The sequence below is a fragment of the Anguilla rostrata genome, chromosome 5 (assembly GCF_018555375.3).
Source record: "Anguilla rostrata isolate EN2019 chromosome 5, ASM1855537v3, whole genome shotgun sequence".
Classification (NCBI taxonomy): Eukaryota; Metazoa; Chordata; class Actinopteri; order Anguilliformes; family Anguillidae; genus Anguilla; species Anguilla rostrata.
The window spans coordinates 12,984,832-13,010,594 of record NC_057937.1 but is presented as its reverse complement, the minus strand read 5'-3'; the positions used below and the strand labels follow the sequence as shown (position 1 = coordinate 13,010,594).

At 44.9% G+C, this 25,763-nt stretch overlaps 1 protein-coding gene across 4 annotated transcripts in view; it reads left to right on the top strand.

The window, feature by feature from the left end:
• The window catches only part of lef1 (lymphoid enhancer-binding factor 1), a 43,167-nt gene that overhangs the window by 1,361 nt on the left and 16,043 nt on the right, over positions 1-25,763 (top strand). For all 4 annotated transcript variants that reach the window (XM_064335195.1, XM_064335196.1, XM_064335194.1 and 1 more), the window contains exons 2-3: positions 1,666-1,732; positions 3,191-3,318. In XM_064335195.1, coding sequence (XP_064191265.1) covers positions 1,666-1,732; positions 3,191-3,318 — 195 coding nt within the window. The remainder of the gene's footprint in view (positions 1-1,665; positions 1,733-3,190; positions 3,319-25,763) is intronic.

The window sequence follows — 25,763 nt, the reverse complement described above, 5'->3', positions numbered from 1 at the left end:
AAAAAAAAAAAAAAAAAGGCCACGTGAGCGAAACAAACACCTAAACGAACGTGGGAACATCCATATCTCTTTAACAAATTTCCTGTAAATTAAATCTATATTATAAATAAACAAATGTGTTTATTTGGGGTGTTTTAGAAGAAATGAGCCCAGACTTAAAAAGGAAACTATTTGTTAGGCATAGCCTTTTATTTAGTATAAATAAATGAAGGCATTGTAACGCGATTTCGAATTATAATTTCCATTATCAGAATTTTAACATGTTAATACAATAAAGGTACATTTTAAAGGAATATATTTACGTTCACCAGTAATGATTTAACCACAAGCCACAATAATTAAAAAAATGGTTGTAGAATGGTATGAGGTACGTAGTTTAAAAAAGTAGTAAATGTTTATTCTTCAACTTTCTTTTTGTATTTTGCTTTGCTAGAAATGGGGAGTTGGCCGTTTTTTAAATAAAAAAAAAGTGTATATATTTTTTTATTTTATTTAAATGCAATTTTCAAGGTATTTCATTTGTATTTTTTATTTCGAGTCCGTTTCAAAACATCTGAACTGCGACTTGTTTTTTTTAATTTTTTTTAAGGATTTTAATGTAGAAAAGAGGTTTGTGAAGAAATAACACACGCCACTTTAGACAGCTGAATATGTAGCTTGGTGAAAGAGAATAAAACATTTTCTAATGGTCATTGTTGTCCAACAACTGGCGCGTGCAAACTAGTTCCAGCATCCTATCCCGTAACGCCCACATTCAGTCTCGTTAACTAACTGACCCGTAGGCACTGAGCTTTTATCTGTTAGTCTTGGTACCAAAAATAATAACATACATTATACAAAAAAACGTACAGGCCTATGTGTGTGCTGTGTCCTTTTTTAATTCTTATAAATCGCCACACACTCGAATTTTTGTGAATAAACTAATATGTACGATAATCTCAAGCATCGGGCTTTTCCGATGAAAAATCAGTAATAGGGAAATCTGCTTCGCTAAATACCATTTTAAGCAGGGAACCTGCATCACTATGGCCTAGTCATTTATGAATGTACTTTTGATAGGCTAACAATTATTATGTACCCTGTAGTATGTATGAACGTGAGTTTTGGAATTCATTATCTTTTGACTTGCACCTCGTTAACTGTCATTAGGAAAAATGAGAAAGGGTGAATATTAACTGTGAATCCAGTAAAGTTCACTGACTCTGCTGGTAGGCACCCTAAGGGAAACGAACCCTGACAGGGAAGGCTTTTAGAAATTCTGATTGAGGAAGGAGGAAGGAAACTGCTGCCTGTATGTTTCTATGATCTGGTATATGGCAGCCTTTTTTCCTGCCAATGTAAAACAGTATAGCTGATATATGAAGGAATAAAAAAAAAAAACACTCAGTTTCCACCTTTTTCCATAAATACAATTCATAAAGTTGAGAATTGTTAGCCTTCACAACTATTTATTTGCTCTAAGACTGGAATCTAATCAAGAGTTGCTTTGAGTGGAAACACTATTTAACCTCCATTTGGTTTATTTTTGAACTGACACCATCCATTTTTCCAAGGTGTATAGAATACAGTGACCTTGAAGCTGAAGTTGTTGCTGTGTGCCAGGGTTTGTTTCTGTGCCTTTCTTTACTAACACAATGACCAGGGTTCTCTGCTATTTTCAAACAGGCTGATAGACAGTCTCAATTACCACAGGATTCATACCATGAAAAACACAGGGACCATCCCGACAATGGTAAGTCCGAACTGTTACTCCTGTTAATTTTCTCAATAAAACACACCTTGTCCACAGTCATGGGTTAAAGGTTTCAAATCTGTATTTCATTTTATGTGTCAAAGCTGCATTATAATTTCCTCCATAAATTCAGCACTCTCGGTTTTTATTTAGAAATGTATTATTTGTAATGCCATAATGTAAATGCCTATAGGCACAAGGTACTGAATAGCATCATCCTAGACCTGTTTTGAGTTGTAGCAGTAGAAGCACTGGGATGTAAGCTGAATGATGCAAAGTGAATGCATGGAGAATACAGGCATTGCAGTGTCAAACTGACATGCATTACCAAGAAATACATTGCATTTGAATTAAATGACATTATAATTACAGATATTTAACATTAGTTCTATTTAGATTTAGGGAGAAAAATCTAAATTTATAAACAAATGGTCGGATACTTGGCCTTCAGTTCTTGATTGGTTGTTGCTTCGATTGCTGTGTGTTGAATTGGCATTTAGCTTTTGAAATTTATGGGTGGGAAGAAGTATGATTAAGTATGTGGAGTATCAATGTTATTTCTATTGGGTAAGTATGGCGATGCACTATTGAGGATGAAGCTGAATAGTTATTCACTTAATAAATGATCACATTTTCCTGGTCACAAGTGTGAAAAAATCGAAAACGCTAAAGGAGTGACTAGTATTGCTCTTAACTCTGGGAGAAGACAGAGTAGTCCAAAGTGTGTCCCTCCCCCTACACACACGTGCAAATACGCCTGATATTGTCACTGAAAACATGTGGCCGCTGTGCAGGGAGGGTTTGGTGCTTTTGTCGTTGCTCACCCTCGAGCGTAGAGCGGCAGGTCAGAATGCGGGTCGACTCTTAGTCCTCCTGAGGTGTTTTAGCAGGACGCCCTTTAACCGAGCCCCGGGAAGGGCAGCGGACTTCAGCCTCTGGGAGTCACGCGTATCGCTTCCCAGATGAGGTGGGCTGGCCTCTGGGAGCAAGAGCCTTTCGGGTCAAAGGTCACGGAGAACAGTGGGGTGTCCTCCTCTTCTGACATGATCCGTGTGTTCCCCTTAATTGGCCCTAATTGGCGTGGAGCACCTCCATTGTTTTCTGGAATAATGACCCTACCCCTAAAGAGAAAAGGAGCAGTTTAACAAGAGATGAAGGCAAATAAATATTCCATGAAAAAAGTGTAAGTTGTCAGAATGAATTCCAGTTTGTCCCCCAGTTTTTTCCCATTATGACAGAATTGTTAGGATAAGTTAGGGGTGGCTTTGTGGAATATTTGACTAACATTTAAATATTTATTTTCTTTCCAGTGGGTTACAGGGGTATGCATAATTGGAATTTGAAATGTAACTGATTTCTTCACTTACCATTTACATCTTCTCCATGTGACTGAATCTGTTGAAATACTTGGTGCTTTGACTGGATGTCTGTTCACTGTTAATTCTTTCAATGTTTCAGGGAAGCATCAAGATATCTACAGCAAAGGACATCCTTACCAAGGTTATCCAGGCTACATCATGATGTCCAACATGAACAGTGACTCTTACATGAACAATGGCTCCATTTCCCCACCAATGCCCAGAATGGTGAGTCTCCTGTGTGTGTGTGTGTGTGTGTGTGTGTGACACACGTGCATACATTATGCATTTCATTATTCTTCTTATATCTTGTGTGATGAGTTTCTTTCCCTAAGTGATCAGGCTACCTGATCGACTGTTGATAACTGGTGCTCTGATCACGCTGAGAGAGCTTCAATACACACATTCCCTGAAGAAAACGTTGCACGTTCATAGTACATCTAGTCAAACTGAATTGCACACCTTACTGTCTAGCAACAGTATATTTACATAAAAATATGGCCTCAAAGAAAATAATTCTAACCTACTTTTCACTGCAAAGAAAGTTGTCAAAACATAAGGGGTTGCACACGCTGTGGTGTGCTGATTTCGCATGTTGTTGTTGATGTGTTTAAGAGAGCTGCTGGTTGAAATGTTGCCATTTTCCATCTTCCCCGTCTGCTCAGTTCCAGCATGCATTCTACATGTGATTCAGGCAAATGAAAGGCAGATTTAAAAACGAGCATGCGAGCAGCTGTCCAGCCTAATCCTGTTCTCTGCTTTTTTTGTGTGCCGGGAAGACACTCAGGCTCGACATGGCCTAATGCCTCTGAAAGCCAGGAGCTATGCGTTCTCTTAGCACCCTGCTAGCAGAGAGCTTTAGGGGAGACTTTTTCCCCCCTTGTTATCGTTCAAAACTCGAATCCTTTGGCAGTATCAAATTAGCTGATGAATTTTTCATGGCACATATATAAATGAACGGTTTTGGAAAGTTTGAAGTAGACTGAAATTATTCATCTGAGTCTGTGAATAATTTCACGGTGGATTTTATACATTCAAAAAAATAATTTCCTGTTTCACTGTTTGCCTGTAGGTGTACAACATGCAGGTTAAGCATACTGTAATTTTGTCGAGCAAAATAGATATTTAAAGACTGCAACAAAACAGAAATAAGCTTAAGTGACATACAGTTAAATGCAAAAGTTTTGGGACAGTGACAGTTTTGTTGTTTTGGCTCTGTACAAATTTGAACCCTGGATTTTCACATTGAATTTGAAATAAAACAATGAATATGAGGTTAAAGTGCCGACTGTCAGCTTTAATTGGAAGGCATTTATCTGCACGTCGAGTGATCTTTGTCGGAATTACAGCCCTTTTTATTGGTAGTCCCCCCATTTTAGATGAATAAAATGAATTGGACAATTTAACATAAAGTCGTCATGTTTAGTACTTGGTTGCAAATCCTTTACATTTGATGACTGCCTGAAGTCAACAACTGATAGACATCACCAGATGCTGGATATCGTTCCTGATGATGCTATGCCAGGCCTGCACTGCAGCCATCTTCAGTTTCTGTTTGTTTCTGGGGCATTTGGCCATCAATCCTGTCTTCAACAAGTGAAACGCATGTTCAATTGAATTCTGGACGGGTAATTGACTTGGCCAGTCAGGAACATTCAAATATTTGGCCCCGAAAAACTCATTGGTTGCTTTAGCTGTATGTTTTGAGTCATTGTTCTGCTGACAATGTGAAGCACTTCCTTTGCATGCTCTGTGATTTTCCCAAAGGACAAATGCAGGTGCCTACACAAAAAATACCACTTGTCACTTTAAGGAAGCAACCTGAAAAAAGAAATTCATTTGGGAGCTGTTTTGGAGGCCAGAGGGATTCAGTGAATGAGTCCCTTTTGGGGAATGCGGTTGGCTGGTTTACTGGCTTCTGCAGTTGGGATGTGGTGGTTTGAACTTTCTCTGAAGGATATAAAGTAACACAAATTCCATCTCCGTTCTATATACTGAACTCATCCAGGGTTCCCCAACTCCTTTTGTCTCTCAAGTTTTCCCACCACTACTTTTGGGTACCCAGTTCCTCAGCGTGCCTGCAGCCAATGGCAGTACCTGAGCATGCACATTCTTCATATTGTTTCAATTAAACAGGGCTGGAGACTGTGTAACACTGTTGGCTGCTTTGTCCGTGTACGGCTGCCCTCTTGAGCTCAGGGTGGAAACTCTTTGGTAGGTGACCTCATGAAATTCATCTCCCTCTAATGGCTTGGAGGCCACATAACAGTAGCGCACTGTGACTAATTTCTATTGCATTCCTAAAACTCAGTAGAAATCAGATATGTTTAAATGGATTTCAATATGATGTTGAACTGCAGAAGTGCTCACTGCTAGTCATATGCTTTTTTAATCCGAGAAAAGCATACAGCACCTGGGGTCTCTAACACCTGTGTTCATTGAGATCAAGGCTGGTTCTGCTTTCATTTTTGAGGTCAGATCTATTTCCAGTGGCTACGTCATTCTTTTCATGAATCTGCTTTGGATTGCCTTTTAAAAAGAACAAAAAAACAAACAAACAAATAAAACAGGAATAAATATTGCAATGCTTGTACTGCATACTCACTGGGATGTGTGGTAGTTTGTGAAATCACTTTTTCACAGTGAATTTTTACTGAACAAGAAATTGGTCAGTGACAGAGATTTCATTTTACTCATATACACTTGTACACAAATCAGAAACTGTAACAGTTACGATCTTGTTGCTATCCTTGATTGACCGGGGTCTTTAGACATGAAGAAGTTTGCCCCGGATTAGCTGAGACTCTACGTCAGATGCAACGATGACTATATCAGATATAGTGGCCATAGACAGGAAGGCAAAGCAGTGTTGATTACCGGTATTGAATTTAATTGTGCAATTAAAATTGAGGATATATGCACTGCTTCACAAAAAAGTTGATGTCTGGATATAACCCCTGAATTTCCTTTTTTATGTGAATGGTGAAAGCACTGCCAGGCTTTGGCTCCAGTGTCTATTTCATGTGGAAGCTTACATGATTCTTAAGTTACACCCTCCTGCTCTCTGATTGGCTCAACTAATGGAGGGCCAAAATTCTGCATATAGAAACAGAGATGCCTCCAGATTAAATCTGTTCACAACCAACAGTCATTGAACATCGAGCACATTTGAGCCAATCACTATCAGCATGTAGTGATCTTCACAGTCTGGAAATTAATGTTTAGTATCATACTTTAGCAGGACAATCTATAGGATTGCCCCAAAACTTCATTTTAAAAAGGGATCATCTTAGGATTTGCACTCCAGAAAATCATCAGCTTTTGGAACTTGTGATTATTTTGGAAGTTGAGATGTGAAGGCAGGCCATTTTTTCCCCCAAAAGCAATTATAATTATCAGCTTTTCCTTGGACAGTTTAATTTTCATCCAGCATTAGCTTGTCTGCGTCTGTTTTTTTTCAGTAGTTTGATCTTACAGGCAGCGTGGTTTTAAATGCCAGTGTATGGTTCATTTCTACCCCTATACACTTAGCATTTTAGTGGGCTGCTGTGTATTTAAGCCACCATGTACAAGATTGCCTTTTTATTCTTTGTGGAGCGTCTTCCTCATAAGAAGTTTCCGGGTCAAGATCAGGGCTGTATGATTGTCATGTCCTTTGACACAAACCTACCGGCTCACTGTTTTGTATTGCAGACAATGCTTACGGCACATTCATACCAAATCTACTCAAACCAAGGATTTGAGGATGTTTGCAAGCCCTGGTAATCAAGAGCACTCTTACCAACCAGTTCTTATGCTGAATTTGTTCTGAAGGGGCGTTTGTCAGTGTCACACTTTTGGTTGAGATATGCATTCTTATATATCAAAACAAGTACCATTTTGCTTGAATTTGAACATGCTTCTGTCTTATTTTTAGATGAAAAACTTGAGTATAACACAAGGCTCCTTTGGAGGGAGAGCATGAATGTAACCAGAATATGCACACGTTGTCCTCTTATGTCATGCTCCTCTTGAGTTAAGTCAGAACTTGATAGCCGTGACACAATTTAGTGGAATAGGCCTAGTTCACTACAATGGTTCAACTTGCACCAAGAATGTTGAATATGACACATGTATCAAATGTTTTTGTTGATGCTGATACCTAAATGCATAGCATATCAAATGTATTTACAGAGTAAAAATGGCCTGAATTAACATGACAGAAACGTGAACGTCCAGGACCGGCCCACACATTCGTGGTAATTTAACCACCGCTTTCCCCGACTCTCAGTCTAAGCGAATAAGCCAGCACTGATATAGCCGAAAAGCACTTTGCTTCTTTTCACTGAAGACTTTCGGCCCTGGCGGCGCGGGTGGAGCAGGGCCGGGGGTGAACCTCCTCCGCTCTTTGATGTGAAACGTGACGGATTCGGCAGCTCTCCGCGCGCCGTGGAATTGCAAGCCCTGCCTTACGGAAAAGGGATTTCCACAGTCGAGCGTGTCCTCCGCAGCTGTGCCGGACGGTCCGGGCTCTCCTCTTTCCCGACGGCGCAGCGCGCAGTTCAGCACCTGGGTCTGCCGCGACAGTCCGCGCTACGCTCCGCCGTTAATTCACTTTCATCCGAGTCCTGTGGGCTTAGCCCGATCGCAGACGCCGGCTTTAGGTGTAATCGTTCGCGGTGTGGTCTCTCGACTTCTGAAAACATCTGTGACGCAGTCACATGATCTCAGGCATGTGCCATTTTAATGTGCATAGCGTGTGTTGCCATGTTATTGCCGTGTGTGGGATTTCTCAGTGTTGCGCAGTTCTAAAGCCCCCCTTTTTTGCCTTCGGTCTGTTTTAACCCCCCGTGACTGAATTTTCGGGCAGCTTTCATTGCAAGTCTGAGTATACGTGTCGTAAAAACATTGAGCGATGTGAGAGGGGAAGGCTTTCTGGTTAACAGTGGATGAAAAGGAAGTACGCCTATTAAAATAAAATAGAAATGGTAAGCATAAATAAAGATGAGAAATTATGTTGTGATGAAATTGTTTGATCATAATAGACAGTAGGTGAATTTGTTGTAAATTAATCCACCGGAATTATTTTTAAGGGCCCAGGCTGTGACTTTGTAACTTATATGATATTGATGATTATTTTGCCTCATATATTTACTCACAACAAGATCAGTCTGTACAACCCCTCGGTACTGATACGGTAGAAGAAGAATGGATGAAGGATGTTGGATTTCTATGGGCTTTCTCACTGTATATACTGCACTATGTTTGCTTCCCATGAACTCAGAAAGGGCCTCCCACATGTGTCTTGGAGGTGGCTGCATTGACTTTGCATTTTCACCTAGAGTAGGAGGTTGCCCTGTGCATTACCCTTTTCCTTAAAGTATGGGGGATGTTTATGCACATAATGTGACATGCAAGTGTTGAATGCAATCCTGTGCACAGAGCCTGAAAATACAGATGTTTTGATGTTGACGAGGCCTGTCTTGTTTAGTTACTGTCTTCAGACTCTTAGCATCTGAGGCCTGTGTGGTTTAAAGAAATATGAGCACTACTGTGCTGAAGTCAGGAGACCGCTCTTTTATTTGCTTTCCAGTGAAAACAACCATTAGGTGCAAATTTAGTTTAATTTTTCAATGTCAGAAAACAATGCAGCAAATGCATTTTAACGCAAAAGTACACAAAAACCTCCACAACTATGTATAATATCTCATCTTTCTGCATTTAGTGTGCGTTTGTTACAGCTTCCATTCTTTTCGGGAAACATGCTTAGAGTTTTTCAAAGATCGTTTTCAGAGAGGGTATTTGTTCATGTTTATTGTAAACTCCTTCAGTCTTAGAAGTTCAGTCTAAGAACTTGGTTGCATTTTCATTCCAAGTAATCCCAAACACATCCAGTGACGCTGAGGTCTGGACTCTGGGGTGGCCAGTCCATTGTTCTGGGAACACCAGCAGCTTGATCTCCTTAGCAGTGTGCTTGGGGTCATTATCTTGCTTTAGAAGGAATTTTATCCCAATAAAATGTTGTCCAGAGGGTATTGCATGATATTTTGAGATTTGTTTGTATTTATCAGCATTCATGATGCCTTCAATCAAAACAGAATCACCAACTCCAGATGTTGTTATCCACCCCCAAACTTGCACTGTTCCTCCACCATGCTTGACTGATGGTTGTAGACACGGTTCAGAGAAGCTTTCATTGGTTCATACTGCCTTCTCTAGTTTCAGAAAATCTCAGATTTAGACTCATCGGCCCATAAAACCTTACTCCACATCTCATGTGTCTCAATGGCTGATTTGACTGGAAACTGAATGAACGAAAGGGTGGTCTTTGACTTTTGCACAGTACTGTCTAAAAGTACATTGTGCACTGAATAGAAACTGCTGTTAATTGCTGTGCAGTCTCCGATGGTTGTGTTACAGTGTGGTGGTGCTTTTCATAATTTTGTCTTGGAAAATGAGACCCTCGTGAAATGAATAAACACAAAACAAATTTTCCCAACACCATTAAAAAGTATTTGTACAAAATGACCTTGGCAACTTCCTGTACTAAACTAGGATTTAGACATTGTCTCTTTTCAAAGCAGTGGCCTTTTTCAGAAAGGTCACGTCGTAACAACCCAGCTTGTGTGTACTGAAGTAGTTTTGGGAAGCTAGACTTTAAGAAAGTGTGAAAAATGCAAAGAAAGTCAGGTCTTTATGGGCCTTTTGTGACGCTGTGTAAAGTGTGCCTCTACCCTCTGTATCTTACACTGTGTGTGTGTGTGTGTGTGTTTGTGTATAATAATGTGTTGCCATTATTGTGAAGCAGTGCACATATCCTCAATTTCTTTGACAGAATATGTCATTGTATTTAAATTCTGTAGTCAGCAAATGCCTTGCATACATTGTAGGCAGTGACAATCAAATTTTATGGCTTTGAAATAAGCCATCAAAACTGACTGTAGGGATTATTTTTGAGTTTTTCTGCCTGTCTGTGTCTCTGTTTCTTTGTTTGTGTCTGTATGGGTTTCTGCGTGTTTGTGTGTCTCTGTGCCTCTGTGCATATTTCTGGGTCTATGTGTGTTTGTATGTGCATGTGTGTGTATGGGTCTGGCACACTCCAGCCATTCTCTTATGGGGGGGGTGGGGGTGGAGATTAAGAATGTAGAGCTCCTGCAGATGCCCCCCCCCCCACCCAGCCCATACCAAACCACAGCAGCACCTGCTGAAGGCCTTCTTTCTGCACTGGGGGTGGCGGGGGCGGGTGGATGTTTCTCTTTGTCTTTGTGTGTGATGGTGTGGGCTCCCATAAGGGTGTGAGGGCTCGCGGGAACATGCGCGGGGAAAACACACGTGCGGGTGTGTGCGTTGGCGTCGGTCTACTGCCTTCTCCGTCGGACGTCATCGAGGTTAGCGGCATCACAATGCGCCTACTGTTTCGGCCCGCGCGGTTTGAGCTCAATGAGCCGTGCGCCTCCTCTCCCTCCGTCCCTTTGTACGCTTTGAGGAGGTCCTCGCGCCGGCGGCCCTGCTAGCCGCGTCAGGGCTGCCCGCCAGGAAGGGCGCTAGGTTAGCGCCGCGGCTAGGAGGGAGGACGGAGGGCCGGCTGGAGCGTCCGCCCCCCCACCCTCGTGTCACAATGCCCGCCGGGGGCCCAGCTGTGCGCCGTCTCCTCGGTTCGTCACAGCTGCGTGAGGCGCGGCCTGGTTTCGCGCGGACGCCAGGTTTCTCGCGCTGGGGGCTCGGGAAGGTCGCGGACTTTGACCGATGTCACCTGTTCTGAACAGCCCCTCCAGCAATTCAGTCAACAAACACAGGCATTGTGTGCCAATCAGTCCTTTATCAATTATCAGTCCCATTTTGTTTTTAATTTGCTTTGTAAGTTTTTTTTTTAATTTGTGTATATTTTCTTCTCTATGTCTGTAGCCTTGACCAATTTTTTCAGCTGAAAAGAACATAGATTTAAACCATGTCCTCTGAGGCCAGTTATTTGGCAGGTGTAATACCTCACTCACCCCTTTCATGCTATTTAATTGGAAGTGTCCACAGACATTTTATGGTAGAGCTGTTTTTTTTAACGGAAGAACTGGTGGATTGGACTGTGAAGGAGGGAAACACTGGTTTAATGATACCTCGGCCTTGCTTTCAGAGTGGAGCAGAGCCAATTTGGGGTTTTTATATTTGAGTTGCTACTTTAAAGAAGCTGAGCTTCTCCATTTATCTGTGGACGTCGGAGCACTCTGGCTTAACAGACGTGCTCTGGTGCAGCCTCACGTCTTCACAGTGCTCAAGGAAGATGAGGTGACTGGTCAAATTTGGGCAGGGTAATGGTGAAGGTGACCCAGGCGTCAGTCGTAGACGGCTGCCCACAAGTGAGAGAGTAGTTCATGCAACGGGGTGATTGGGCTCAGGATAATTTTGGGTACTCGTCTGTATATTACATTAGATGTGTCTGTTTTGTGTGTGTGTGAGTGTGTGTGAGAGAGCATGTGTATGTGTGTGTGCATATGTGTGCGTGTGTGCGTGTGTGCACGCAAGCTCTTTTATTTGCTTTCAAATGCCTATTATGTCCCTGCACACTGGTTATGGAATGGCACATGTATCTGAAATATGTATCTGACAGTTCTTAAATATTAATGTCCCTGGTGTATAAAAATGAATGTAAAGGGGTACGTAGATATAGTATAAAGCTAGCTGAGCTACCTAGCTTCATAAGGCTGTTGAATAGATACTGCATATCTGGCCTTTTTTTTCTTTTCAAAGCACATCAAACTTTTTTTCAGCACACCCCACCCCTCACACAGACACGTGCACACACAAAAGGCTGAGCATGTGCACACACACTCTCTTCCTGCCTGCACAAGAGAGCAAGGGGAGTGTGCATGGGTAGCCATCAATTAATTTTGTGTGGTCTAGACTATAAAAAGCATGCTGTTCTTTGGATATGAGAAAAGCCTGTTTATAATTTTAGGGAAACCCATAAAAGTTTGCTCTTCCTTTCATATCGGCCACAGAATTGAAAACAAATGGTGGATTTTCCCCCCTTTCCTTTGAACTGCCCAATTATGGAGTTGTGAAGAAAAGAAAAATCAGCCCGTAGCTCTCTCTCTCTCTCTCTTTCGCTCTCTCCCTTTTGCTCTCCCTCCCTTTTTCTCTCTCTCCTGCTTGTTCCCGGGCTCTTTCTCCTTTTTTGTTTTCCTCCTCCTCGTAATATTTCCTCCTTCCATCCCTTCATTCTTCCCTCCTCTTTTCCCCTAATTTTCTCCTATTCCCTCCCCCATTTTGAAAAAAATAAAAATAAAAAGGAGGATCACTGATGTCAGAGCGAGAACCCGGAGCTTTGAGAAAGCTGGCAGGATGCAATGCAGCTGCAATCCGACATGACGCTGGAAAATGGGGCTGAGGCACTGAAAGGCTCCGTATTCCCAGAGCGCACAACTGCTCGCGGCCTTGGCTTTGATCTCTTCAAAGCCTCCTGCCTCCTCCTAGATGGAGAGTCTTGGCTGCCGTTTGCCGGAGCTGGAGAGGTGGGGGGGAGGGGGGAATGGGGTGGGGTGGTGGTGGTGGTGGTGGGTGGGTGGGGGGGGCTGGGGAATTAGAAAAGTGGGGGGTGAGTGGAGAGGGGAGGAAGGGGGAGCGGCGTGCTTTTTCTTCCTTTGCAGACTGAAATCAATCACTATGCTGAAGCAATTATGTGTAATTGAACACGGGGAGATTAGAGGGTCTGTTACCTGAGTGACTGTGAGAGATGAAGGGTGGAGCGGGGGTTTTCTGTAATCTCTCCCCGCTGCGAGGAGGACACCGGGGACAGGGGTGCGCGGGGCGGGGAGGGTAGGGGAGGGGCGGGGCGGGGAGCGCTCGGGCCAGCGCGGCCGTCCGACAGAGCAGAAAATCACAGCACAATAGAGCGATTACACTTGCAGATGCACCCGTATTTATTGTTATGATGATCTCCACACCACCCGCCTCCCCCCCCCCCCCTCGCCACGCGAAGCAGAGGTCGCCACGGAGGCGGCGAGGGCGTCCTTTGTCGGCGAGCGTGTGCCGGGGCCGCTCTCCCATGTCCCCCCCCCCTCCCCCCCCCCCCCCGAAACCTCGGAGGGCCCAAATGCCACGCCGCGCTCCCGCCCACCGGCGAAGCTTTGCCAGAGCCCGCAGCGGAACTCTCAGAGAGGCTCCTGCGTTGGGCTCGGTTTCTGGGGTCGGCGGTCCGACCTGCTTCCCGTTTGGGTTTCCGCTCCCTCCGCGGTTTGCTGACCGGACATCTGCAGTCCATGTGTTCTCTGCTGCTCACATCAAGCTGTCTTCTCCTTTTTACCCCTCATTTACTCTCCATTTGCTCCCTATTTAGCAAAAGGACTGAAGGTCCAACCTCTCTGACTCGATAGTTCTAATGTGCTCTCTTTAGGCCTGTCGATAAGGGATCATTTCGTTCAACTTGGCCCTCTCAGTGGAACAAACTTCTGTACTATTTTTATGTGGAAAAAAACACCTGCTGTGTGTTCTTGGTATTCTTGTTTTTGAGGTTCATTATTGGCAGCTCTGAGAGATGTCATTGTTGTCAGAGGGAATAAAAATCTTTTTTTTTGGTTGTAATTTGAGGCAAGGTGATGAAATACATTAAAATATTCAGCAACGGTTTTCCTCAGCCTTGCCTCTTGTGTACATGGTCCTTTGTGGTTCTTTGATCAGCCTCTTTGATGGTAACTGAAGGTGCTCTATTTGATTTTAGTCAACACGCTGAGGCCATGTTACCTTGGAAATGGTATTTCAACAAATTAGCCACCACAACATGGTGAAGTGCATGGCAACAAGGTTCTCTGTCTGTTGTTGTTAAGCAGATAGTGCTCATAAAATAATTCCTGTGCATAACAGTGTCACTGGCCTGATTTTTGACCTGGTGAGGGTCAGGTAATTGAGGGTCAATAGTCCTCATGGTGGCTCTGAGTTCATTTACATTACATTACATTACATTTATTTGGCAGACGCTTTTATCCAAAGCGACGTACAATAAGTGCATACCGAAGGTCATTTGACCTAACCGGTGAATCTGAGGGAGGTGGGAGTGGACCCTGCCCCACATCTGTAGATGTGTTGTCACAGAGACAGGGGCCTGCTCAGGTCTTGGCTTTACCCTTCTCCCAATGGAGACGTTTGCTGGGCTATGACCCCAGCGCCTCTGGACAACCCAGGGGTGGTGAGCACAATTCAGACATGTAGGGCATCGCCTGCAAGGGCTTTTTATGCACAGGGGTCACGTCAAAGGTCAAGTGAAGGGTCGTACTGCGTATTAGCCATGCTGTGGTTTCTCCTACCCTTACTTTCCCAAAGGTCATGTTGCTTCTGCCTTTTATTTTGTTTACTGGGATTCATATAGTACTTTGCACCGAGCTTCGAGCCATGTCATTTCTTGAAGGTGTGCCCCTCAAATGTTTAGCTTTCTTGATTGATGTTTGTGCTATTTTATGGTGAGGCACTTGTCAACAAGGTTATGACATCGAATATGTCTATGCCTCTGGGGAGTGTGAGAAGCAGTATTTGTCCTTTCATCACCTCTGTTGGAAATGAGGTCTCTTGATTTCTTTGAACAAGCTGAACTTCTGTTGTACTCAACAATAAGCAATGAACAGATAAACCCCCAACACCTCTTAGACTATTAAAGACTTTAACTTTATTCATCATTATGTCTGATTGTGTGGATAGATTATGATCACTAGTGTATTACAGTTACAAGTTCCAGTGCAATACAGCTCAGGGTTGTCCTCTTTTATTTAGTCTAAATTTCAGAATACACTTTTAAAATAACCAAATATTTGGTTTAGAGACAATAGAACAGACACATTCTATTAGTTTATTTTATGTGAAACTTCCAGGAAGCTCAGTACAGAACACACCCGAAAGGTAAACCTCTTATCTCGAGGAGGCAAAGGGAAATTTTCAGTCCTGGAATGAGGCTTTATTTTATATGGTATTGATAGCAAATGCTTGGTAATAGGAGAAGAGTATTTAGCAGCAAGTTAAAAGTAAATCAGGAAAGGAAGAAGACATAGTAACATAGAAAGTATTTTGCTTCGGCTTTTCCCTGTTTAACGTCATCAATTCATTGCTGTCACATTTTGTACACCAATCACCTAGCTGCAACAGCTCTGCACTGAGCATGTTTAAACAAGTTTGTGAGCCTCAACAATGAATTGAGACAGCATCTGCTGCCTTACTCTCAACTGGCTGGAAAAGTGCTGCAGCTATATACGTGAGGGGAGATGTTGTGGATTGCCATTTTTGTTCAGAGGAGGTTTCATATGCAGAGATACCTGTTTCATTCAGTTCTGCGAAAGCAAAAAACTCTTTTGAGCTGGGAAAACGCTGGGAGATGTGGGTTCCTTCGGTTCTCCTCAGCGCTGGAAAGTCGTTGGTTTTTAGCATTTCACCGGTGAATCCCTCAGGATGTGGTTAAGCCGGCGCGGGTCGGCGCGCTGGAAGTCACATGCGATTGTTTTCCTGAAGAAGAGGACTCCCTGCGCGATGATTAGCGGAGTGAAGGGGGTTTGTGGGAATGCACCCGGATCGTGGGCCCGGTATTGTGCTTCTTTTATGGTGGAAAATATTATCAGCACTCTTTGGCTAACCTGGCTTGTAAGGAAAAGTGTACAGTACCTCTTCTCTCCAGGAACCTGACAGAATGTGTAAATCAAGCCTGAACATAAGTGCTTTCATTCACTTCTGGACCATTGTGTGGCTGGAACAAGGATCAAGAGCTGGGCTGCCCCGTCTTATCCGCGAAGGACCAGAGTGGTATTGTTTCAGCCCAGCACTAAAATATCTCAGTCAACTCGTCAGCTAATGTTGGTCTACAGTCGAGACCTTGATTAGATGAATCAGGTGTTTTAGTGCTGAGAAAGAAGAAAATCTCCACGCATACCAACCATTGATGTTACACATCCCTGATTAAGGGCATTTAATATTGTTAATTGCATAATATTTAAATATTAATAGATATTATTGTGAGTACAGACTCAACCAAACATCCATGAATTGGATGATGGTGGTGATGACAGGGGTGAAAATGGATGATTCACTGCGCATGGCTGGCAGTTTACACATTTCAGGATCACGTCTTCTGTGTAATCTTCCCAACGGAATGCAAATGGTGTCCAAACTGCTTGGGTTCCCAAGTTGGCATGTGAGTAAAGACCTAGACTTGCTCCATTAATGTCCGCTCTATGGTGAATGTTCCTCAATGGTCAATACCCTCAGTGTACGATGGCTGCACCCTCCCCACCCATTTGACTTCTAATTTGGGCACTCGGTTTCGTTCCACATTGTGGTCGGACCTGACGTGCAAAGAATTAAAACCAGGTGCTGTCCGCCAAAGCCCAGAAAGTCGCACGCTAGCTCATAAAAACCTCCTTTTGTGCGCGTTTGGGTCCAAGTTAGCCCCGGTCTCATAAACTGAACCCTTTACAGGCTGCCCCAGTGCAGTCCTTCACCTCAGCCTCCCTCTCTTCAAACTGCCCGCGATGCCAGCTTAAATATTTACCTCCGGGCTCATATTTTTCAAGACCACGTTTCCAACATTAGCCGAGCAGACTCAACATGACCGCCAATATTGAGTCGCCCGGACAGGTAAACATCCATTTTCTGCCTCCCACCCCCTCGCAAATCCAAGCCGACAGCCATTCACGCAGAGAATACCTGCCTGAAAGCGGGGGAAATGCTATCAAGGTGTAGCAGGCAAATCCATCTTCCGGTGGGCTGTATAGGCATGCATCAGAATCCCTCTTAGCATTTACTTTTTTTAGCTCAAGATTTTGCGCAGTCTTCACTGTGAGAAGTTTTAGGACTTATTTATTTATTTTTCAGGGAAATTTTTGCCTGGTCATCACTGCATGTTTGCAAGTTTTTCTTTTCTTTTTTTTTTTTTTTTTTTGTGGGTGAGTTTTTTCTACGGTTGTCGCTGCATCACAGATTACACAGTTCTGTTGGGTGTTAGGCCTTTTGGGAATTAATGCATGGAATTATTTTACTTTTGTTTATGGACACTGTCCTGTCTGTTTGAGCAGCATTTCTTCTTGTATAAATCTTCTCCCACACCTGCAGTTGATCTGAACGCGGCCATTCACTGGGCCCATTTCGACCGGCACCGGATCACAACTCATCCTGTTAAGTGCCGCGGTGCGGTTCCCAAATGTATCCTTCAAAGGGGCGCCGCTTGATTCGGTGTGGAGATAAATAACGGCTTGCATGTTCACCTTAGAGTGCAGTTTCACTTTCCACATCTGTTTGCTGGGCCTCAGGGACAGTATTTTAATTGCCCAGCTCCTCATAATCTGCACTGTTGTCAGCTCTGCTAAAAGCGAATAGTCAGCAAGCTGACGCACTAGGAAAATATTTAGGTGACGTGTTTCTTATCGTCTGCAGTTCTTAAATGTGCTGGCATTTTAATTTAACTTTATTGTATTTTATCATGTGACATCACTGATATGTCACTCACACCCACCCATGCAGTGACCGTTGTTGCCGAAGGGAATGCACTCTAATCTGATGCATTGACCAGTGTTTATTTTGCACAGCACAGGCCACACAGCATACGATAGGGGTGGTCTGCACTTTTGAGAGCAGAAGCACGTGCACCCGATGTGTGGTAGGGGGTGTGCCCAATCAGCCGCCGCCCTTGGAACCCCTGCTGGGTTAAGCTCCGCCCTCCCCCAGTGGGATAAAGCCAGATGTGTCCCATCGCTGCTGACACACAGTCATATTAGGCATAACCTAGGGCTCAGACTAGGGATGCCGAGGCTGTGGGATCTGCTTGGATTGGCTGCAAGCCCCTTTACTGTACCACTGGAGAGTCTGTATGATGTTGCGTTTCCGTTAGCATTTTGTGCTAGGAAGTTGGATACTGAATGCCTCTCTCTGCGCTCTTAGAGTTTAACTCTGACTTGAGGGATGGGTTCTCCCCAGGTGCCTGGCTGTGGGCGTGGTCTGGGTGTGCCTGGGGTTGTAATTGGAGCGTGGTGATTAAGTGACAGGGCAAAGGGGGGGCGGGGTGGGGCGATCAGAGGGCCTTCCAGGCCTGCCGACAGGGTCACTTCAGTGGAATGCCTGACCTTTTGGAGCCTTTTGATCTGACCAGGTCCTGCTGAGATAATGAGCGTCCCGCCCCGCCGCAAGGTGAACAGCCTGACGGGGGAGGGTTAGACTGCCCTGCCAAACCCTCCTTTCCCACACCAGCCCCCCCTTCCCCCCCAACACCAGAACCGCCTCCTGTTATTTTACCCTGCTCACTCCCGCAGACACACACTTCTAGACAAAGACCTCTCAGATTCTGCAAAAAAGAGTGGTGGTGACATCTGACTTCCTGAAAAGCCAGATTCCTCCCGTGTTTGAACAAAATTGACTCGCTTCCTTGCAGAAAGTTGGACGTAACTCATTTGTTTGTGTTTTTTTTTTGAGATAGGGCCGGTAATGTCTCAAACTCAAAATGGCCGTTTTGAAAACCTCAGTCTTGCTCTGCGATTTACTGAGCAGTATCTCAAGTGTTAAGAAAGATGTGAAATCTTATGTTCACAATCTTGTGGCCATAGATTTAATAGTGAATTGGTTTTTGAGAGGTAAATATCACAATGTTAGACCCCCGGAGAAAACCCTAGAAAAAAATGTAATCTGTCGTTGCCATGGTCCCTTGCGTCCTTGGACTGAGAGTATTACACAAAGAGAACTCAGCTGTCTAATTGTAGAAATATTTCTTGGAAAAATGCTGGAGCAAACACCCATGAATAATGCAGGGGGCCCACGCATTCAGAACGAACAGGACAATCGAGTGGTGCGCGCTGCGAAACACTTCATATTTCCTGTTTCTCGTTTTACCGAGAGGACTGCGGTAATCCACGTATTCCGGTTGAGCGGACTGAAGGAAAGGCATTGTGCTGTAAATGAGATCTCTTTGTTTGCCCCCGCAGAAAAGCCGCCTCAGATGTGTTTGCGCTGTGTTCGTATTGTGCCTGGGCTGTTGATAAAGCAGGTGTTCTTTCAGTATCATGGCCCGATTCATAGGTTTGAGTTTTACGATTTCACTTTTTTTTTGTACAAATTTTTTGTTTTGTCTCATCCCTTTTGGGAAAGTGTGAATGTGTTCTTTTTCCTAAATTAGAATATGAGTTTTTGCCAATTACTTTCACTCTAATATATGAGTGAATGTTCACAAGCACAAGTCATGGATTGTGTGGCTTTGATGTACGTTCAACAGAAATTTATGGAAAATTATTTTGAGCCTAGTTTACCAAATCAAGAATTAAGTGTCGTTGCTTATTTCTGCCGAGTTGTAACCTTTTCCTGTATATTTGGCACCAAAGTGTCCTTCCCGTCGCCTGGCTCATCTCATTACCCCGGGCATGTGGCCACTGTTGCTGCAGGGTCTTTCTTCTCCATTAATTGGTTTTTTTTTTGCATTAAACCCAAAGGCCAACAGGCCAGCTTGCCATTAAAAACACTCAATTTTCAGCATTTAATTGAAGGACGAGAGTTCACACTGCTCTATGAGTGATTCACTGACTTTTCTTTTGCTGGTCACACTTTTGGTATGAGGAGGAGTGAAAAGCTGTTATGTGTATGTATTTGAGTGTGTGTGTGTGAGAGAGAGAGAGGGGGAGTGGGGGTGGGGGTGTGGCAATGCAGACCTGCCCCCAGGACAGTGTTTTGGTATTGGGTAATCTTAGCAGTTATTTACTGTACATTACATCATATTTGGGTACAACCAATGAAAAGCCTATTAAGCATTTTCCTGTGCATCTAGTTTTCTTTAGACATGTCCGTGTGTGTACACCCCTGCAACCTGCCCTGTCAGGTGCGGAAGAAGCATGCAGGTGTGGTTGCCATGGATCTCTGAGCTGAACTTCAGCAGGAGCCCGGAAACGCGCCGTGCCGAGATTTGAAAGGGCTCAGAAACGTCCCGGGGGTGCTGAGGCGGCCCGTCTGAAGCGCCGTGTTTTTGTTTCCACTGCGGTTGAGGTGTTTTGTGATGACGGTAAACAGCAGGTCGGGTTCTGTACGTGTCTGGGGGGGGGTGGGCGCTCTGGAGGTCAGCCTGGACCGGGCCCGCTTCATCTGTCCCATCACTCAGCTCCGTACAGACAGCCCGGGTGGAGCTAGAGCACAGGTGCTACGGTCTGCTCTCCGGCCAGCCGGGCCTGGAAGAGGCCTGCGCTGTTGCTGGAGTGCCTTGTGGTGCTCTGAGCTTGCCAGCAGGTCAGCTAAACAGGGAATAATCACCATGTAAAATATACAAAGCTGTGTTTTTTCATACCTGGTCACAAAGAAGCAGCTTCTTACTCTGAAATCCATGCAGTAAGTTTGCTACTTAATTCTGCTAAATTATTACTGAATTTGGCAGTATTCAAAAATTAGCTGTTACTTGTAAGTTTTGCAATCTCTCTAATACATGAGCGCTGTTCATGTTGAAGCCGTACTGAGCATATACATGTTCCCAGCTGTTGTACATATTTCAAGCCTTTTTTCTTTTGAGACTAAGGTTGTGTTCTTGCTTTAGTACACTAAGAACATTTAAAGCCATCTTGCACAATGGCACTGCACTGTGTACCTGAATTAGTGCTGTTAGGGGCTACATGCTTGGATACAGGGAATCCTGGAGAGTGACCGGGTGAAAAGATAATTACAGGACCAAGGGAATTATGCATGAGGAGTGATATTAGAAATATTTACCAACATCAGAATGTACTGTAGCCTCAGTACTCCCAACTGTAAAAAAAAAAAAACTCCCTTGCATGGTTTAGTGCTCATTGTAGCCACTGGCGAGAGGAACCCTCATTGCATATAAATTTCAGAACTGGGAAGTAATTGTTATTAAAATCTGGCTTCCCATTTCCCACTCCGCAAACTAGGATAATTGACTCCGGTATAAAGGGCTGGTAATAGGGGGGGAAACTTTGAGGAGTGCGAGTGTCGTTGGGAGGGGGTTGGCTGTGGGTTTGTGGCGGAGAGTCTGGCCGCGATTCCCAGCTCCGGCCCTATCTGTAATTGAGCGCCTCAGCCAGAATCCCCGCAGCCAACCGGTCCACTTCTGAAGGGCTTAGTGCCGTTGATCCTGGCTCCCGGGAGTCCCCTTCCCCCCCCCATCCCTCCCCCCTGCCGCGTTCTCCCGCCGCCTCGCGGCATGCCAGCGCGCTCTCGCTCGTTTGGAAGTCCGCCTCCCGGCACATGAAAGGAGCCGGCCGGCCGGAGGGCCGATAAAAAACCGCGGTCTGCGCCCGAGCCGATACCGGAACGCCCGGCTGCCCTGGAGCCGCCTGGGGCGAGACTGGGGAGGGTCCGCACGCACGCACGCACGCACACACACACACACACGCACAAACACACACACACGCACGCACACACGAACACACACACACACGCACAAACACACACGCACGCACGCACACACGAACACACACACACACACACACAAACACACACACACGCACGCACACACGCACACACACACGCACACACAAACACACACACACACACACGCACAAACACACACGCACGCACGCACACACGAAGACACACGCTCACACACACATGCACGCACGCACACACAAACACACACACGTACAAACACACACACACGCACACACACACGAACACGCTCACACACACACGCGCGCACACACACACACGCAGCACCCCTCACTCCCAGCCCGGCGGAGCGCGTCTCTCTTCGTGCGGAGCCAGGCGGCCGGCGAGGCCCGCGTTTCCCGCCGGCTGTTGGCCAGCTTCGGTTCCGCACAATGAAGTCTCTCCCCAAAACCACATCTGAAGGACCTCAGAGCAGCCGGGCCAAGTTATAAAACACGAAACGGCGCATTCCTTTTCAATCAGCGCCGCCTCTCCCAAAATACTTACAGGAGGACCCCGGAGCCTGTTATTTAGCTCGACGACAACGACAGACAAAAAGGACCTTCGCAAAAAAACGGGGCTCCCTCCCTCCCTCCTCCCGCGGCCCTCCTCGAACCTCTGCCTCATCTGGTGCAATCGAAGATGAGTCACCGTGACACCGTGTGACCCGAGGCCGCGGTCGGCCGTATCCGTCCGACACCTTTCCGCGGCGGAGGAATGAGGAAAAAGCGCGGCGGTATTAGCGATGAGCCGTGCGGTGGTCTGAGGCGCAGGGCCGCAGCATCTGGAAGCGCTAGCCGCTCCTCGGTTTCTGACCAGCCTCCGCGGGTGTGTTTTCTCCCCCGCGTGTGTCTGGAAAGCGAGGTGCTGTCGTTGGCTACGGAGCCGCGCGCCTGCCTCTCCCCAGGGCCGCTTTCATTTCATTCACAGCCTGTTTGGATTAATCCAAAATGATTAGGAAAGTGTTTTTTTTCCCCTTGTCAAGTGCAGGAGAGTGGAGGGGGAGTAGGGAGGGGGGCGGAGGGGAGGGGGGGAGGAGCATATTGAATTTCACAGACCGTGTCAAATCTAGGCAGGTAGACCTATGCGTAGAGGAAGAAGATGAGGACCCTTACCCGTTCAGTTAGGGGCAGGGAACGCTATCACTCTATGCTCCCTGAGACAAGGAACCCCTCTTGTCTGGTTTCCCGCGGCGACCCAGATCAGCATGAGCACTGAACGACTGGGCTGTCTTGCTCATCTCAGACTCTGGGTGTGCTGAAGGTACTGGCCTCAGGCTTTATGCTAACGAGCTGCTGGAGGGCCCAAAACAGATTTAACTTGCAACATTTTTAAATGAAAGATTATGAAAAAGTTTTAGTCATGTTCCTGTTTTAATTCTGTATTTTGAAATGTCTATTTGGCGTTTTAACAAATAGATCTTTTCAAATCTTAATTTGAAAGTAAAAATCAATAAGAAGAATGTAGAAGCATTCTAAATTGAGAAAAGTTGAGGATGCCAACAGCCGCAACAGAAACGTATGTTGAGACAATCTATCCAAACGGGCAAGGCAAGCACAAACCTTTGCAAGCACAGAAGTTTTAAACCTTGTTTACAAGAAAAATAACTTTGTGTACACATCTGCTTGTGTGGTTTTAGGCTTGTGTGTAAGTGCGTATATGGTTTTTGGTTTGGGGGGGGGGGGGTGGTTCTGTGCTGTTTTATTCCTGCCTGGCAGAAAAGTGCCATAGCATGAGGCTGAAGCTTATTTGCATATATGTTGCTGGTAGCAGAAGATCCCCCCCGGCCCCTCCCCTTCATGTTCTTCTCCTTTCTCCAGTCAAAGACAAGACTGAAGCTTAAATGAAAATCCTCAAGGTTCTTATCTGCTTCCCACACGCAAGCAAATGTGAGCTGAAAGGCATGAAATTAGAGGAGCGCGGATGCTATCGTTTAGCCAACCGGTGGCATGCGGGTGCTTCTCCAGGCGTGGGTCAGACGCTAATAAGGAGGCCCTGGTCGCTGATACGTTTTCTTAAGGTAGGATAAGCCCTATTAAAGCTACGCTTTTTTTAGCGTGCTCAGATGATTTTTTTTCCACCTTTGACCTGGTTCACAGGGGTGTAGGGCTGGTTACGTCTGTGCTGTGGCTGACAGATGAGGCTGACATCATGCATTCCTTGCTTTTCACTGGCTTAGAGTGTTATGTAGAACTACAAACAATGTGGTGAACTAGGTTTTGTTCTTAGATGTTCTTAGTAACATCATATCAGTTTGTCCTCATAATTTTTCATTATTCATTGCCTAATAACTGTTTCTTGTTTTAATAATTCTCTAATAGTCTGTTCTGGTAGATGTGCTGCACTCATTCACACCCCAAGGCAGATTCCAGTCTTCCAGATGATTCTTAGGCTCCAAAGTATCAAAGCTGAAGGTTTTATTCGGTCCAGGAAGACCCATTGTCACAATTTTAATGTGGCTAGGCTTAAATGTGTCATCTGTCATCAGTTAGCTTCCTTAGATTGCCTGGTCCTAACGTGCAGCTAAGCTGCATGGGGAATGTTTCTCTTCAACTAATCCTTGGTAAAAAAAAAATTACTCTCTACATAGAGACCTACAAATAAGCACTGATCACCCAATGTTTAATGTCTTAAGCTGTCATTGTGGAAACGATGTTCAAGCAACTGAGCACATTGAGAGACACCCACACCCCCACCCCCCACAGACAGAAAGGGTGAGGCAGACCAGCAGTCTTTTTGGGAAGACCACATGATGTATGGGAATGGATGGAATGGGTTATATGATTGGCTGTAAAGGTGGTAGGTAGGCTGTGAAGGTGCAGTGGGAAGAACTGTTGCCGCACAGCAAGAAGGTCCTGGGTTTGAATCCCGGCCTGGGCCTTTTTGTGTGGAGTTTGTATGTTCTCCCGGTGTCCTCATGGGCTTCCCGCCACAGTCCAAAGACATGCAGGTTAGGCTAATTGGAGAGTCTAAATTGCCCCTAGATATGAGTGCATGGGTGTGTGTACCCTGTGATGGACTTGCAAACTGGGTGTATTCCTGCCTCTCCCCCAATTGTCTACTGTTATAGGCTCCAGCACCTCAGTAAATGGATGATGAATGTAAAGGTGGTGCCTGTCAATTGCGTGGAACAGTCCAGAAATCACACAATGAAGCTGAAAATCCTCCCATGCATGGGGGTGTTTTTATGAGGGAGGGGCATGCACACTTGGCATTCTCTTGTGTGGTCAGAATTTTGCATAAGCACAGGTGTTTGTCCTTAGAATGGAAATTAGGTTAGAACATAACAATATGCAGGTAGACATCAGAAACCACCGTGGAAGGGGGACGCTGGTTCAAATGGCAACTCTCTGTGGTGGATTTTATGTGTACGGATAAGCAAAGAAATGTGCGCCCTCGTGGAAGATTTGTGATGAAATGGTAACTCCAAAATATTTCTCTCAGGATTTGGTTGGATTTTTAGGTCCTGCCTTTGTTGGCCAGCCCCAGGGCGGGAGTGTGTGACTGGTCCGCCGCTGACGTGATTATCCATACTTAGTTCCACAGGAGACGTTTCACTTAAACCCTGTCCTGGGTGCCGGTAATGAATCATTCGCTTGCTAATGATGGGCTTTGATCACAAACCTAAGACCTCTGCTCCAGGTCTGCCTCCTGGGCCATTATCCTCCTTAAAATAAACCATTTTCCTTCCTCTCAACTGCCTGCTCTGGACCTTAACAAAGTTTGGTGGTGTAGGGGAAAGGCTGTTGCATATTTATAGCATGTACACCACACGCTGCCTTAATGTGTACCAGGAAAGCAATTATTTTTAAAACTGAAAGGAAAATCAGAGTTTAAAAGTATATATATAAAAATAACATGGCTGAATTTTAATGCATGGTGTGTAGCACTTGCTGTAGTTGTGGGGGCTGTAGTTGCTTGCTAAATCCTGGCCATATAGTGTGGGATATTAAGTAGCAGAATAGTAGGCCTGAGGCCATGTTACACAGGAGATAATGAGGTGGCAGGCGGTTAATGAGGCGGATGGCGATAGATGCCAAAGCAGATTAAGGATGTACATTTTGAATTGCTTGATATTCAAGCATTCTGTGGATGGTTGAAAAAAATCGATCCTCCCACTCAGGCGGGAAAACGCAGCACATCAATGAATTGTCTTATTTAGTGGACGGTTCTTTGATTGTCCCTCGTGAAAAATGGTGCAAAGAACTGAACCTCAAATGTTTTCCATGCCTTTTAATAATTACAGCAAATGAATACTCATCCAAGCTGTGGATACAGTAGTCTTTCTGTGATATTACGCCTGAAGGTTTAAATAACCATTCTCA